General features: G+C 40.8%; 1 protein-coding gene and 1 long non-coding RNA gene across 9 annotated transcripts in view; one reads left to right on the top strand and one right to left on the bottom strand.

The window, feature by feature from the left end:
- LOC136440353 (mediator of RNA polymerase II transcription subunit 15-like) overlaps positions 1-16,738 on the top strand; it is a 40,720-nt gene that overhangs the window by 11,522 nt on the left and 12,460 nt on the right. For 3 of the 8 annotated variants that reach the window (XM_066436376.1, XM_066436369.1, XM_066436350.1), the window contains 7 exons: positions 8,501-8,552; positions 10,853-10,897; positions 11,464-11,627; positions 13,342-13,522; positions 14,046-14,329; positions 14,843-15,028; positions 15,581-15,831. In XM_066436376.1, the coding sequence (XP_066292473.1) occupies positions 8,501-8,552; positions 10,853-10,897; positions 11,464-11,627; positions 13,342-13,522; positions 14,046-14,329; positions 14,843-15,028; positions 15,581-15,831 (1,163 nt within the window). Of the gene's footprint in view, positions 1-3,795; positions 3,910-8,002; positions 8,201-8,500; positions 8,553-10,852; positions 10,898-11,463; positions 11,628-13,341; positions 13,523-14,045; positions 14,330-14,842; positions 15,029-15,580; positions 15,832-16,738 lie in introns of those variants that run through there. The other 5 variants (XM_066436393.1, XM_066436385.1, XM_066436401.1 and 2 more) reach the window with 5 other exon arrangements.
- On the bottom strand, positions 479-3,831 carry LOC136440474 (uncharacterized). Its single transcript, XR_010756675.1, has 2 exons — positions 3,739-3,831; positions 479-921 (listed from the first exon to the last, which is right to left on the bottom strand). It is a non-coding gene; the product is annotated as an uncharacterized lncRNA (long non-coding RNA).

Below are 16,738 nucleotides of genomic sequence, written 5' to 3'. Positions count from 1 at the left end.
TAATGAGAAGTGTTGGTGGATATGCGAGAGGTTTAGAGGGGATTTGATACTTTTGACCTTGACAAATTCTGTACAGGTAGCCAGATAGTGCAAATATTTCACACCATAAAATGGGACTCTTGAAGGTTTTGGGAATGTGTATGTATGGAAGAGGGTCTGCATGGGGGGATCCTGACAGCGCTTAACGGTAGATTTAGGAGGGCCAACAATACTTGGTGGTAAATTCAGGAGGACTGGTAATGGTTAATTGACTAAGTCTTGTTATTTCAAAAGGGTTTTGGGAAAATATCATTCTATTAATGGGGTGTCTGATGAATAATAAGTCACCGACATAACAAGATGCTTGGCTGTTATGGCTTTTGGGCAAGCTAGCATTTGACCACACGATACGAATAATTTGTCAACAACTCTTAACGATGAGTTCAGCATAACAAACAATGTCCTATGTAGAATTCAAGCAACCAATTGCGCTTCATGATTAATCTATCAGCAACATTTAATGTTGAATTAGAGAGGTCCAGCTACGTTCAACGGTGAATTGAAACAGGCTGTTATACCTCCAAAAAAAGGCATACACTAATACAGCCCCTCGTGTAAGAGCGAAACCCTGATAAAATCTAAGTGAATCTATTTTGAATTTTTTGTCATTTGAAATGAGTGATTTTGAAAGTACATGTAGCTTGTCTTTTAAAACAACCATCCCCTCCCCCCTCCCAAACGTCAGTTTTCCTGGAGTAGCTCACCGTTCAAACTATAGTTTTGAAGATGTTCTTATCTAAAAGCTCTAAGCATCAATCAGTCTAGCCTACAGGTAAAAATCAGGAAGCAGAGAGCTGTTGTCTGAACATCTGAAGTGGAACCAAAAAGGGATTCTGCCTTGAGTGCTGTGCAAATCAGCATTCTGCTGCCTCTATCTGGGATCTGTGAAAAGAGAAGAGGGCGGCATCAACGCCAGAACTCATATTGATAAACACATCAGGGCTTGACATTTTTAGGAATTGGTACATTGTTGCACTGAAATAGTTTTGGTTACATGGCAGAAAATAGAGTAGAATGTCAGCAAAACATAATTACAAACCCTACTGCCTCTCTTAACTGTTATCGCACTGAAGTAGCCGTTTGGTACCCAATTCTCTATTGGTTACGGGTCAGGCAGCAGAGAGAAGGTTAAGAACTTCAATCTGTAATTCTATACTATTATCCAACCTTTAAACAAATGATACAAAGTACATCTCCATTGAGAAAATACTGTAATTCCATATTGGTAGATAACTGTAATTTCATACTTGTGGCATTTGGAAGTTATGTGACAGTGAACATGGTTGAATATAAATTATGCAAATGTGGGCTTAATTTGCATAATATATATTTCATGGAGATTTGAGGTCTCCGAACTCTTGTTCCTTTTTCTGATACTTTTACAATTACAGTTACATACTGTATCAAGAATATGCTGTATACTAGGGTACAATCATACCTTTACCCGATAGCCTACAAAAATATCTAGGTGCACCCACAGACAAAAATTAGGTGCACAGCTCCAACTTTGGGTGCACAAAAAAAAACAGCCAGTGTTTCAAGCCCTTCAGAGAAAGCAGGGCAGCAATGACGTCAGAGCTCGTATTGACAGACACGCGGACAAGGTCCTGTATGTGGGTTTCAAACGCTCCTCGTTAATTTGGATGATGTGGAGGCAACACATCAAGGGGGAGAAAAATACATGGAGAATATTAACGAATGAAATGTGATGCGTGTAATGCAGTTCTGAGGTTTCTGTTCAAAGTGGTTATCAGTCAGAAGTGACGACGAAGTAAAAAATCATACAGAGAAAAAGCTTGAATAAGTTAAGTAATTAAAGTCTGCATTTGTGGAATATAAATCATGATATTCAGACCAGAGAACCAAAAGACTATTACTACAAGTATCTTTATACACTCAACACAAATTGTTCGGAAGCTCGAGCACCATCAATGAATTCTCCTTTATTACTTTACTTTATCAATTGCGCTGTATTATATATACAGTCAAACCTGCCCAAGGCGACCACCTGGGGGACCAAGCAAAAACGGTCGCGATGGACAGGTGGTCGCCATGAAGAGGATTCCACTCACAACATGTTTCCAGGTCGAGGTGTTCAAATACAGTGTACTACGTAGATGGATGGAAAATTATGTGATTTTAGACAGTATGACCCCCACCAGGTTCAATTCTAATAGACAAAAAGATCCTACAAAAATTACATTTTCCGTTATCGTTGTAATGTTTGTATATCGTTAACGTTACATCGTGTACAAATTTTCGTCATAATTTTGACTACAAAACAATGTTTGCCTCGATGATCTGTGCGCAGCGCCCTCTCACACATACGCACGTACAATCGTAGTTTTAAGGCTTACGATAAATCCCTTGAAATGTCTTGCTGACCCCAGCCTTTTTTGGGCGCCGACCGCTGGATAAAAGGGGAAAAAGGTTTTCGATCTGACAACTGAAGATGAACACGGAACGGTGTGATTTCGTCGCACCGCGCCACACCGCCAAGCTCTGTGCGACCGCATCGAAAGGTAAGTCAGTGCACGGCAGAACGCAAAGCGTCCAATAAAATACATAAAGGTTTGTGAGATTCATGGAAATAAAAAGAAAATACGATTATCAATTTTCATCAATAACGAGAGTATTTTAGATGTTCATACACAGAAGCGTCGTGTTTTACAAAGGTCAGCGGTACGCCAATCTGGGCCGTGCCAAAACCAAGATGGCGTCGAGACCAAGAAACAACATGTTTCGCCCGATGTTTTGCCCGCCGCGAAGTCATTTTTCGGCGGAATTTAGTAAAACACGGACACATTTTTGTTGAAAATACAAGAAATGGCTACTAATTTCTGTGAGATCTGACTTTTGGACGCCATGCACTATATAATCGTTTTGAAAAATGAGCTTAAACCGAACCGAGCTTGCGGTAAACTATAAGATTACGACGGGCACACCAACATCGATATCAAAGTATTCACAAACATTTGTATTTACAACGTTTATGATTGAGGAATCGATGCTATTCCATATATTTTTGTCCGTCAAGGTCTTAGAATCATTTCCGCCAAATCCGACAGCAAAATGATCCGATGTCACCACACCGGCTTGGAGATGAGGCGGCCGCCATGGGCAGGGATTGTGCTCTTTGCGGTCCCAATTCGTGGCGGTCGCGGTCGCGTTGGACGGGTGGTCGCCTTGGGCAGGCAGCTTAATGCTTGTGCCTATGGGGAAAATTTTCGGGACCGAGAAAAAGCGGTCGCCATGGCCAGGTGGTCGCGTTGAAAAGGTGGTCGCCTAGGCAGGTTTGACTGTAACTGGAAAGCGTATTTATTGCACTTTACAATGATACCCTGTTCGCTATGATCGTACATTTATGGGTTGAGCACCAGGGCTACTTGAGTAGGTGGATACAATGATACAATCGGGTGATAACAGAGATACATTTGTATCAGAGATTGATCAAATTTAAGTTTCCAACTACTTTTCCTACGGAGTTCATAATGAATTTTCTCACAAAGGTTTCAGTCAAAGCAGTCTTCTGATCAATAGACATTGAATAATAATATTTTGGATACCATAACTCAACATGTAGGTCACACACCAGCCTAACTCAAAAGACCAAAGCGAAATCTTTGATTGCCCGCCACAGGGAATTCATTTTGCAGTAGTGTGTATGCTAATAGCCCCCTGAAGGCCTTTGGCATTTACCTGTGGCTGCAGCTATATGTGACAGGTATTAACGCCTCAGCTGGCCAGCCATGTTCACATAATCTCCGACCTTTTGTCAACTAAATCCTCGCAGTTCCCCGAGAACCCAACCATTGTTGAGGTAGCAACATTTCCTCCTGTAGAAGCAAGAAGAGGGAACTCCTAGGAAAGGTACATTTACTGCAAACTGATTAATAACTCTCCGTTCCTTCATGTAGTATAAGCCTTTACAATACTCTTTATCATTGGAGCATATGTTACACTGTTAGTGTTAGGCATATGTTAGCTATGTTTGAATGTTGTGTCTATCATGACTATTTTGCTGGAGGGCAACTGGTTTTCTAACAGCTTTGCTCGGTTGCGTTTGTCTTGTTGCATGAAGTGTTAAAAAACCTATTTGTAATGTAGATACAAAAACATGCTGGCAATTATAAATGGCCTAGCCAGTTAAGTGTCCCAAACACGGGTAGGTGTGTTTGGTGTTGAAGATCAGTTTTATATATTATAAAGGAAGGGTGGGGTGGGTAACTGCATGTTTACCTGTCTTTTCTGTGTTGCTAGACATATGAACACATTAATTTTTTCTTTTATGTCAGTGTAGACAATTGTAAGGCGTATCAACACTTACTAGAATCCATGTATGTGTGAGACTTCATTTTGTGATGAGACTTACTTATTTCCAGAAGAATTACTATAATTCTTGATTAGCTTAATTTTAGCTAATTTAACGGTCACTGGTCACCTGCTAAAATTTCATTATCGCAAATATTTGATTACTGATATTTGAGACAGTAATGTTTGTTCCCACCGTTAACATTAAGTGCCGTGACCTGTTCCCTTTCCCCCCAACCGCTATATTTTCCTACCGCTATATTAAAGTGATTTACAGTAACTCAGATGTCAGATTGAAAATTTTAGGCCCCTTGCTAGCACCCCCCCCCCCCCCCCCCTCCTTCAAAAGTCTAGGGTCAGTCTTGTAACTGCAAGCACAATATTTTTTTCTAGGTCTTGGATTATCCTCTGTTACTACTTTGGTTCCGCCGCCCATAGAAAATGATTGGATTATACTCTTACTGAATGATATTACTGAAACATGCGTTATCAGCTTTCACAGCGTTTGTTGCAAACTGAGCCAAGCAACTCTTATCCACAGGCAGGAGTACTATTTTAAGCATAAAAGGTTTGCGTTAATTCATCAAACTGTAACATACATGTGTATAATCATGTACATGTAATTTCAGAATAAATCTGGCACACGCCAGCTGCATGCAAGCTTTTCAAATAGCCTCGAAACGCGATGGCCTGTCAGGCTAATAATGAACGCTATCAAATTCCGCACCAATTCAAAGCTTAATCCCAAATCACTTAGCTCTCACACACACAAAAATTACCCAAATCCCTACCTAGCCTTGTTTTCAAGTCTACACAACAATATGATGGCCTTGGTGCTTTTTTCCAGTGCCCCTATCTCCACTGGAAATCAATATGTTTACTAAGTGGTAAAACAGCCCCCCCCCCCCCATGTTTGACATGATGAATGTACCTGTCACAGATAAATACACGACTAGGATTTATCCGACCCAGCAGGTAAGCTATCTTCTGTCAATTTCCCCCGCCATAAACATTGTTAATGCCATAAAACCTGGGTAAAAGCCTTTCAAAGGTAATCTGTTTTTATTGGAGTTGGAACGGATACAATCAGGACTATGTGTATGTAGGGGGTCCGCAGTAACTGATATTATCACTACTGTCTTGCATGTACGTGTAAGTAGTAGTGATTGTGTTGGCGGGATTGTTGCTTAATGTCTGAAACAGGAACAAGGTATGTGATTGTGCCTTTTTCTGTGCCTTTTCAGTTTCTGTTCCTGCTCTTTGTGGATCAAAGTGTTTGATGGTATTTTTGGCCACCTATAGAACGTCATGTAGAATGTGGGAAAAGCCTTAATATGTTCCGATGCCCCTATGTTCCAATGTCCCTGTGTTCGGACGCCCCTATGTTCCGACACCCTATGTTGCGTTACTTGTGACACCCCTATGTTAGAATTGTCAGTGTTGGTACATAGGACGTTAAAACATAAGGGTATCAGAACATAAATAGATCCAATGAAGCCAAGCTCTAATATGAACATGGTTTTAAAGATTCTTCTCGCAGCATTTTGCCAGAAGATGATAGTCACAGATATCATCAGCAAAAGGCTAATGTGTAAAATAGAAAGTCTGTGACTACTTAGTTTTGTAGGCCTACACAGTTTATTATTGGAAAAACAGAATATCCGTACGCTGGTTCTGTACACGAAGCACTATTTTTGTCTCTCATATATGGCAGATTTGCTGTGTACTGGATCAACCGTTGATTTGAACTTATGATATCACAAAAATCTGTCCATTTGAATATATTTTGCACATCTGAATATCTTTATCTGTATCTACATGTGTGTAGCTGGTATAACTGCCCTTTGGCGTAACACACCAACTTCACAGGCACGCGGGGAGGTGGTACTGGTTATATCACACTGAACGGCCTTTGCACATCTAACAGTGTAAGTGTTGTTTAAAGCTATCTCATGAGTATCCTCCTACAGTACTACTTGGTTTAGTTCTCAGGAAAAATTTTTTAAACTCAAGATAGTACAAACAATTGTGTCTCATCATTCAAGTGTAGATTTTCCCATCGCAGAGTGAAAGGGCGAAAAATAGACATGAATGTTGCTGACATGTATGTATGTTGGAGAAGAGAAGCAAGGCCCTGAGCATCTTAACTAAATCTGTATAGTTGAAGTTGAATGCACGACTAGATTTGATCATGCAGGAATATTGTAGTGGGTGTGAAGCTTTCTTCAGGAATCAATTCCAGTTCGGTGAATTCTACTGTCAGCTCGTATCCACGAATTACCTCTCAAAGAGTAAGCCACTGGTGTGGAAGAGTTACCAGTGGTTTTATTGCTTTTATATGATATAGGTTTTTTATTATAGGGTGAGCTTATCGGGATGGTCAGTTTTTGTGTAGGAGTCACAACTGGAATTGGATAAGGGAATATTCAAGGAGAAATCTATACACGTTCCATGAACATTAATCCGCTGGGTTACATAGATCTGCCACTTTGATAAACAGTGGGTTTGAGAGATCTTTAGTGCAGCACCCCCAATGTATGCACAGTTTAGATATACATGCAGGAGTGCATTATCCTGGGGGACATTGGGTATCTTTTCAGAGTGGCATTGGTGGAACTATGTTAGTATGTTATACGTTTGATGATTGAATATTGCCGTGTAGTTTTGTGTAAATTATTTTTGTAAAAATCTATGAAGTTCAGTTGTGTATGTATTGTACTGCTCTTCTGCCAGTTGATGTCACAATGAAATTGAATTGAATTGAAAAGGTCTGCTTTTTATATAATGTGTCCCAGAATGGCAATTCGCCCATTCCCCATAATTAGACATTTGTACACGTATAGCCTACCTTTCAGACAGCGCAGAGCACTTGGCATTTGCCATTAGGCCACACCAATTTGATTTCTTGGTTAACAGATTTTTTTATTTAATTTTAGCAACAAAAACAACAACATGAAAACAGAAGGCTGGGGTGAAAACATACACCTGACCCTGCTCACTCCCTGATACTGTGTGCACCAAAGAACAAACTTTCCTCTAAGATTCTGTTTTCCTGTTGATTTTCCAATCAAAGCATTTTTTTAAAAATTCCATTAACCAAGAAATTAAAATGGTGCGGCCTTACAATATCATAATACTAGTACAGATGAATTGAAATCTGTCTCTTTTGGTATCTTGAACAATAGGACGGAAATCCAAGAACCAAGGAGTTGAGATGGTTTTGCCTTACACTTACAACTTCTTCACGTTGCTTAGGTGGAACAAACAATAAATCATTACATCTTGTTTACCGAGCTCTTTTAACGAATCCAAATATAGGTTGATATTTGATATAAACGCACATTAAGTTATATATAGCCATGACTCGTGAGTTCTGTCACAGATGGCTTTTTGTTTATGAATAATTGTCTGGACTGACATTTCTAGTGGAGCTACTCGACTTGTTCGGAACCAAAACGGTTCTGTAGAGGCCGTGACCCTGTTTTTCCCACCTGGGTCCCACAGTTAGACAATGTGAAACGACAGACCCTCAGGTGATGTAAGCGGGCTGATTGACTAAGCACAAAAGTGGCCGCTAATGTTCTGCACATTATAGACCAACCCTATAGTATATGTATACAGACGCCAAACCTGTTTATCAGCTCTGTCATACTTGTACTATTACTGAACAATGGTGAGAAGGGCTGGAGACATCCGTTCTCACTGTGTCCTTAGTATAAATCTAAAACATTGTACATTTTGTATATGAACTAATGTACCGTTCGTGCCCTGTATTGCGTTGCTGAAGCAAGAAGCTATGAACAGACAGGTGAACGCTCATCACTGAAGGCAGGAAGCATACTAGTTATTTGTACGTCTCTGTTTTGTACGGCAATGTTTCCCCTACCACTGCTTTGCTTTGGAAGGTTGTTTTCCAAGCTGCAAAGAAGGCCTAGTGTTCAATCCCTGTAATGTCAGACCACTGCGGGATTTCTATTCAACAATAATCATAACCAAATCTAAGACTAAAGGAGAACTGATTATTTTTGCCAGTGATCATCCTGCCAAGAACAGAATTCAAGGGAAACACTGTTGTGTCAAAGGTTTGTTCATATATTATGTACATATGTTGATAATGTTTGATAATGATCTTTTGTTTTGTTGTGTGCAGGAGGAGTACTTGGCACTGGTGGCTCGACTTATCTTGCATGTTCGAGACAGCCGTGAGTTTTGCCCCTTATTCCTCTTACTCGCCATTTTGGCACTACTTTAAACGTGTAAGGTTAGGTCACACCAATTTAATGTCTTGGTTAACGTTTTTTTAATTTTTTATTCTAGCAATAAAAAAATCATGAAAACAGAAGGCTGGGGTGAAAACTTGCACCTGACCCTGTTCACTCCCTGATACTGTGTGCACCAAAGTACAAACTTTCCTCTGAGATTCTGTTTTCATGTTGGTTTTTTCCAATCTAGCATTTTTATATTCCCCTTCCAGTGGGAAGGGGGATATACTGTTTTTGCTTGCCTGTTCTTCTTCTTCTTCTTCTTCTTCTTCTTCTTTCTTCTGCCAAAAACCAAGTAGATGTGCGGTGGTAGCTGTACTAATGGTATTGCAGCAAGTTATATGTACCTTATGTTACAATGTACGGATGTTATATTTGAGATGTAGGTACCTATAGGAAAGGTGAATACACCTGACAATAAATTATGCTAATGAGGACATCATTTGCATAATTTATGCAAAAACTTGTATTGCGTTTACAGTAAAAGCTGCAGATGTCATATTTGAGATGTAGATAAATTAAGGAAAGGTAAACACACCTGACCATGAATTATGCTAATGAGGACCTCATTTGCATAATTTATGCAGAAACTTGTATTTCCCTTACCGTAAAAGCTACAGATGTCATATTTGAGATGTAGGTATCTGTAGGAAAGGTGAACACACCTGGACATAAATTATGCTAATGAGGACCTCATTTGCATAATTTATGCAAAAACTTGTATTGCGTTTACAGTAAAAGCTGCAGATGCCATATTTGAGAAGTAGATAAATTTAGGAAAGGTAAACACACCTGGCCATGAATTATGCTAATGAGGACCTCATTTGCATAATTTATGCAGAAACTTGTATTTCCCTTACCGTAAAAGCTACAGATGTCATATTTGAGATGTAGGTATATTTAGGAAAGGTGAACACACCTGGACATAAATTATGCTAATGAGGACCTCATTTGCATAATGTATGTATATCCCTTACCGTAAAGACTACGGATGGCATATTTCAGATGTATGTACCTTAAAGAGAGGTGAACACACCGGTACATAAATTATGCAAATTATGCTAATGCGGACCTCATTTGCATAATGTATGTATATCCCTTACCGTAAAGACTACGGATGGCATATTTCAGATGTAGGTACCTTTAGGAGAGGTGAACACACCTGTACATAAATTATGCTAATGCGGACCTCATTTGCATAATGTATGCATAAATTTGTTTTTCCCTTACTGTAAAGGCTACGGATGACATGCAGGTACCTTTAGGAAAGGTCAGAAAACCTGGCCATAAATTATGCTAATGAGTGCATTATGCATAATTTATGCATATCCCTAACCATAAAAGCTACGGATGTCATATTTGAGATGTAGGTACCTTTAGGAAAGGCCGAACACACCTGGCCATAAATTATGCTAATGCCGACCTCCTTTGCATAATTTATGCAGAAACTTCGTCATATCCTTACAGTCAATGCTAAGGCTGCCATATTTCAGGTGTAGGTAATGGGAGGGGAATATTCTGCATTTTCCCGAAAATGTTGCCATTCTAGTTTTAATTTTTTTTTTATTCCGTTAACCAAGAAAATAAATTGGTGTGGCCTAAGCAGAAAATTACATAATATATGTATTTGGTGATTGTAAACTTCGCACCTTACTTTTATCGGTAATAATGGGTAATTTTGGTAGACTTAAGCTAATATGTTAAGTGATGCTTTCAAAATGATTTGAAATGTGATAAACTGCTAATTACAAAAGATTATCTGTCATAGGAAAGAAATCATTGGCAAGTCTTTTTTCTATCATACCTGGGTTGGGATAATGTTCGATACGGGTGTCTTTATTCTACGGTGTCCCATGGGCTTCTACTCGTATACCATGGGCTTCCATCAAATAATTTGAAGTACTTTGTGTGCGCAGGCTGTGCTGTTGTCAAAAAATTGAATACCGGATTCAGAGGTTGGAATAGAACTTCTTATAATTATTTGTTTGAGGGCACCAAATTTTCTCAACTTTGCTGCAGTTTTCATATTGAAGTGTGTGTTTTCCCACCTGCGGGTGGGTTCGCCCGCTGGCTTACAACTGTCGGGCTCTCTGACCTGCGGACACGCTGGTACCTCGGGCGATACAGAATACGACATGTTGTCTCCTGAATAGATTTAGTCAACAGTAAGGATATAATGTCATATCTTTTCTCAAATTTAACGGTTGAATTGTATTTCCTTTCTTGTTTTGTTTTCTCAGAAACCAAGAAAGACCAACAGAGACAAGGCGGAGGTCCTCAGCAAGGTAAGAGGCACACATGATACAAGAGTTTGTAAATGTTTATCCATAGTCAAGCCAGAAGGTACTAGAACTTGAAATTTCTGTCCCATGTTACTTAGTCCTTCATTCTATCAGTAGACACATCTAACTTCAAAAGAGCAACCTACATATTTGTAACAAGTCAGAGGAGCATTTAGCCAAGCATGTAGGCACATGGCAACTCTCTTTAATTTAGAATGCGGAATGGAAATTTAAAAGAAAAACTTGGAAGACCGTCATCTTTCATACAAACCCCTTCTAAGGATCCTTGATCATGATTATTCAGTATATTGATTTTCGGGACTTAATTTCGCAGTAGAAGTGTAAAGGAGGCTTTTGGTGTGTTTGAAGTTTGCTGTTTAAACAATTCTGTAGTACAGTAGGAATACATCTGAAACACAGTCATATTCACAATGTCATGAATTTGCGGCGGACAGGTCACAGAAATAAAACCACAGTGACCATTTCAAGATTTACAGTATTACTATAATTAGGCCACAGCTATCATCCACATCTCTGTATAACGAGTTGTTTTTCCTCCCTCACTTCAGACCCGATGAACGCACTACAGAACCTCACCTCCCTGTCCCAGGGACAGCCTTCCCAGCAGGCCATGCAGATGTCGCAGCCTTCCCAGCTGGCCTTGCAGAATCAGCTGGCACAGTCTACCCAGCAGGCCATGCAGCAGCAGATGTCCCAGCAGCAGCAGTTTCAGGTAACAGAACGCAGTATTTTGCTTATGGGGATTTCTATAGTTTAAGGACCTGACCGACATCGATGCGGTTAGAATTATAGAAAACTAGAGTTCCACGAACACATTATCTTCGCCAAATAATCAAGGCTTATTATGGAAAGTGATGAATATTTACGTGCTTATCACCCCCTGCAAATTTGATCATGCACCATACCATTTGGACGTTATGATTGGGCGAATGAGTCCAGTCTAGATAGGGTTAAAAATCATTTGGTGGTACAGGATTAGTATATGTGTAGAGTGTGCTGATATATGTTATAACTGGTCATGAAAAAATGTGAGTATGTTGATATTATATGGGCCACAAAGGTTCGATATGGCAGTGTTGAAAGTTGAAAGTGATGATGAAATAGTACAGTCAATACATATGAATAGAATAAATCTGGCACGTTTTAGGTGTTTTTAGTCAGGCTTTCTATATTTTGTCTCTATTTCGGTATGTCGCCAACCGTGTTGAACAAAAATGCTTAAACAGAATGCGTCAAAAACCAGCAGGACCCACCCCTGCTTGGAGAATAGTTTATTTATTTGACCTACATGTACGTTTATGCAAGGCTATCTGTTTACATGACCTGACACTGTCCCATGTCCCATTGAAAGGCAGTGGGTTAAAAAACTTTCCTTACTAATTATGCAAATTAGCTCCTTATTTGCATAATTAGTCATTGATAATGTAAAGCACCATCCGAGCTCTCTACATACCAAACATCACGACGATCTGTCGACCCCTTCTCAAGTTATTCATGTCCGAATGTCAAAACAAAAACACCCACTGCAGTTCTTAACAAGCCGCTAGGGGGCCAAAATTTACAGAACTTACTTTCTGTGGCATGAACTATTTACCACACAAAAATCATGACCATAGCACTTCCAGAAAATATGCCCCTAAATTTTGAAGCTCTGCGGCAGTACCTTTGGTACCCGCTAGAAGGCCCATTATCGAACTTGACCTTCCTTTCTGTAAATCCTACCCATCCACTAAATATCATACAGATCCATCAACAGCTTCTTGAGTTATGTTGTCCACAAGAAAATTCACAAGAAAATCCACACAAAGCCCGCTGCAGTACCGACGGAAAATACCAGGGGAACCATTTTTGAACTTGACCTCCGTTTTTACAACATCTACACACCTGCAAAAAATCATGAAGATCCATCAACGTTTCCGTCACTTTTTTTGCCTACATACAAACACAAAAAAATGCAAAGTCCGCTGCAGTACTATTGAAAAACGCAAGGTAAACCATTTTCGAACTTGACCTTCCTTTACACAACCACTACACACCTACCAAAAATCATAAAGATTCATTGAAGTTTTCTTGAGTTATGCTCCTGACATACATTCAGACCCACCCAACAGATTTTTCAACCGAAAACATAATCTTCGCCGAGTACAAGTACTCGACGAAGATAAAAAGTCAATTTTTTTTCCACGATTTTGACGACCACTTTTAAATTGTGACATGCGGAACTGCAGCCGACTAACCTAGACAGTCAGATGTAAAGGTCATGCGCATTGATACGCCGACTGAGCAAACTTCACAATCTTATCCATACAATCTGAAAGCCGACGGTAAAGTTCACCTCACTGGCTTTCTCGTAATGATTTCTACAAAGTGTTACAACGTCGTGGACTCTGGGGTCGCGGGTAAATACTGTGTTCTACTACCTTCAGCAGCAAGCTCCTCCACAGCAGCAGTTCCAGCAATCCCAGCAGCCCTTTCAGCATTCCCAGCAGGCATTTCAGCAGTCACAGCAGCCGTTTCAGACTTCCCAGCAGCCTCTTCCCCCTCAGCCACCACAATCGGGAGGCCAGGCCAGAATGGGTCCCACAATGCAACAGCAGCAGCAGCAAGGTACAAAAACTGTTGAATCTTTGTGCGATATACACTGTGTACACCATATACAGGTGTTTCAATCTACAGGTACCCCAGCTACATGTAGTCTTGGTCGCTCCTGATTGTTTTCAGTTATAAAGTTTTATTTTCAAATTTCACTCCACATTTCTGTTTACGTTTTTGAGGTGAGGTTTTATCAAAAGCATTTTGTTTTTTTGCCCCATCCTCATGAAATAAATGTGAATATACTAAGCTATATATCAGCCATACGGTGATTTACATCATTCACCGGTGACCCTGACTGGAGACCTGGTGCATCCCTGTCTTGTATTAGCCAACAAAAGGGTGTGTCATTCCGTAAGGAGCGGTTTAACCCTTACGGTGCGTAAGCACGTTGACTGATGATGATGGTACTAAGCTAATGCAGTGGCCAGCAAACTGCATTTTCGGAGAAAGTTAATTTCTAACCCCAAAAAAGCACAAATAGAAGATTAAGGTAACATCGTGCTGGACTGTATCTTTTCCTTTTCCTCACTCACAGCCCAGTTCCAAGCCCAGCAGAGGCAACAGTTCCAGGGACAAACTCGAGCACAGCTTGTGCAGCAACAGATACAGCAGCGATTACAACAGCAGCAGCAGTTACAACAACAACAACAACAACAGCAGCAACAACAACAGCAGCAGCAGCAACAACAACAGCAGCAGCAGCAACAGCAGCAGCAACAACAACAACAACAAAATCTAATGCAGCAACAGTTACAGCAGCAGCAGTTACAACAACAACAACAACAACAGCAGCAGCTGCAACAACAACAGCTACAGCAGGTGATTAGTACTGAATAAGTAGACAGAGACAAACGACAACTGCGTCTGTCTGTAAGCTGACTAACCACAAAGCCTAGGAAAAAATTTTGTGTTTCCGGTTACCTGACTGACCCTAGCAAAAACCTACGGACCAGGCTAGCCTTTTTTTGGGTGGACTGCTGGCTGTTCCTTAGCTTCCTGCCAGTTGCAGTTTCTCTTTGGGGTGGTACTGGGTTGTGTAGTAATCCGTCCGTCCAGGAATGGAAATTTGCTTGTTGGGATGGACACAAATTTCACCCCGTCCATCAAAAAGATCTGAAATTTCATTGCAAGAAATTGATGAAAATGTATTTTCTTATGCTTGAAATGACAGATTTAACAACGAAAATCAACAACATGGGCTCCCAAACAATGAGTGCGATGGAAAAGAATAAAGCTGGAGACAGCCCTGGTTCATTTTGTAATATGCATGTATGTATGAACCCACCTCCGCACCAAAAATGTTGTATACCAAAGAAATGCCGCTCACCTCAGTTACAGCAAAAGCAACTGCAGCAACAGAAACAGCAGCAGCAGTTACAACAACAGCAACAACAGCAGCAGCAGTCACAACAACAGCAGATGATGAAACAGAGACCTTCTCTACAGAGACAGCCGAACATTGGAGGACTGCTGTCTCCAAGTCAGCAGCTACAAGGCCAGAGTCCTGGCTCTGTTCAGGTAATGGGATACTTGTTCACCTTGTAGTGCCTTGGGGCACATATTAAGTTTCCTTGCTGTTTCAGTAGCAGGGTATATTTTTACATGGAGGGGTTGCTAGCCCTTTCCCTTTCATGTGTTAGAGGCATGTCCTGGAACAAGGGACCCCCATCTTACGTCCCTTCTGAAAGATGGTCCCATGTTTGAGAAGAACCACACCTTGAGCATGTTAAAGATCACATCACACTTGTTAAAAAGTCTAGGGGTCCATCCCGGTGTGAGTGGATTGACCTTACAGTTTGGTCTCTGTTTTGACACCTTGAAAAGGTGATAGTGACCTGTTATGTCAATCCTTCCATTGTATATATTGTATTATGCTATTCATTGCCTACAACTGTAAGTGCCTTATTGTCGTATTCAGTGTAATTGTAATGTTAGTGGTCCGCAACATAAGCTTGTCTGCCTGGCGTTCCACAGGTATTGTATTGTTGCAATTTTGAATAAAGATAAAGAATCCTTCCACAACTATGGTAAATCTCAATAGATGTCTGCAGTATTTGCCTTTTCTGACAGGTGGCGTCACCAGCCCAGAGTAGTGCCATGCAGCGGCCGGTGGCCTCCCCTGTACAGACCAGCTCAATTCAGAGACAGGTAGCATCTCCAGCCCAGACCACCACCATGCACAGACAGGTGGCATCACCTGCGCAGACCGGCTCTATCCAAAGGCAGGTGGCTTCACCTGCACAGCCGGGCTCCATGCAGAGACAGGTGGCGTCTCCGGCTCAACCTGGCTCAGTTCAGAGGCAGCACACCCCACAGCCAAGGTTGGTTCACAACCTTACTACAGATAGCTTATTTCCTATCTATGGTGTACACAGTCTCTTGCTGTCAGGGGCACTTTCCCCGAGAGCTTATGCTCATTTACTGAATATAACCCGACAGAACCATTTCCTTTCCATTTACTAGACTGAATAAAAGTTCTACACAGGAACTATGCGGCTTCAGATGTCTTACTGAGGGACGACTGCGGTGTGAAAGATGTCAGTTAGCTTGAGGAATGAATCTACTGTACTATAAACTTCATTTCCTTTCCTAGAGTTTAAAACAGGAGCTCAGGATTCGTTACCGCTATGAAAATTGGTCTAATATGAGCACTGGATTCGCTGTCACTCGGACAGCATGGCTACAGTAATGATGATGGCCGTCTTCGCTAGTGAGAACACCGACAAGAACACTGGAGCGTATGCGCTGGTCGTGATGGATTTGTTTGAAAACCCACACTTCTGATCTATGTGGATCGTGAATCGTAGAGCCAATCTCTTACCTTATTTTGCTGTTTTCGCTGTACCTTTTAGATTTGATAGATTGTGTGATAGATTTTTGCTTCTATGCATGAACTGAATTTTGCAATAACATGAATAGGAGCAGCAATTCGTGTTATCCTTTCAGTGGTCATTCTGAAAGATTGTCCACCACCTCTGTTGGGAGTGAAGAGGTGATAGAACCCTGACAGGGACCTGAATCACTGAGAGAGACAAATCTGCCAAATAAGCCAACCATTTGTCAGTTTGTGATTGCAGTATAAATCAAGCACCGTTTGGCTCTTCTTTTATAGAAGTAATGAACGACAGTGGCTTCTTTCAGTCAAAGATGGCACCCACCTATTCCAGTGAACAAAGATCTGGAAGGTTCTAAGATAGTTTTGATGTGTCAGTCGTAGGATTCCACATT

Source organism: Branchiostoma lanceolatum, chromosome 1 (genome assembly GCF_035083965.1).
Source record: "Branchiostoma lanceolatum isolate klBraLanc5 chromosome 1, klBraLanc5.hap2, whole genome shotgun sequence".
Taxonomy (NCBI): Eukaryota; Metazoa; Chordata; class Leptocardii; order Amphioxiformes; family Branchiostomatidae; genus Branchiostoma; species Branchiostoma lanceolatum.
This window is presented reverse-complemented; position numbering and strand designations above follow the sequence as displayed.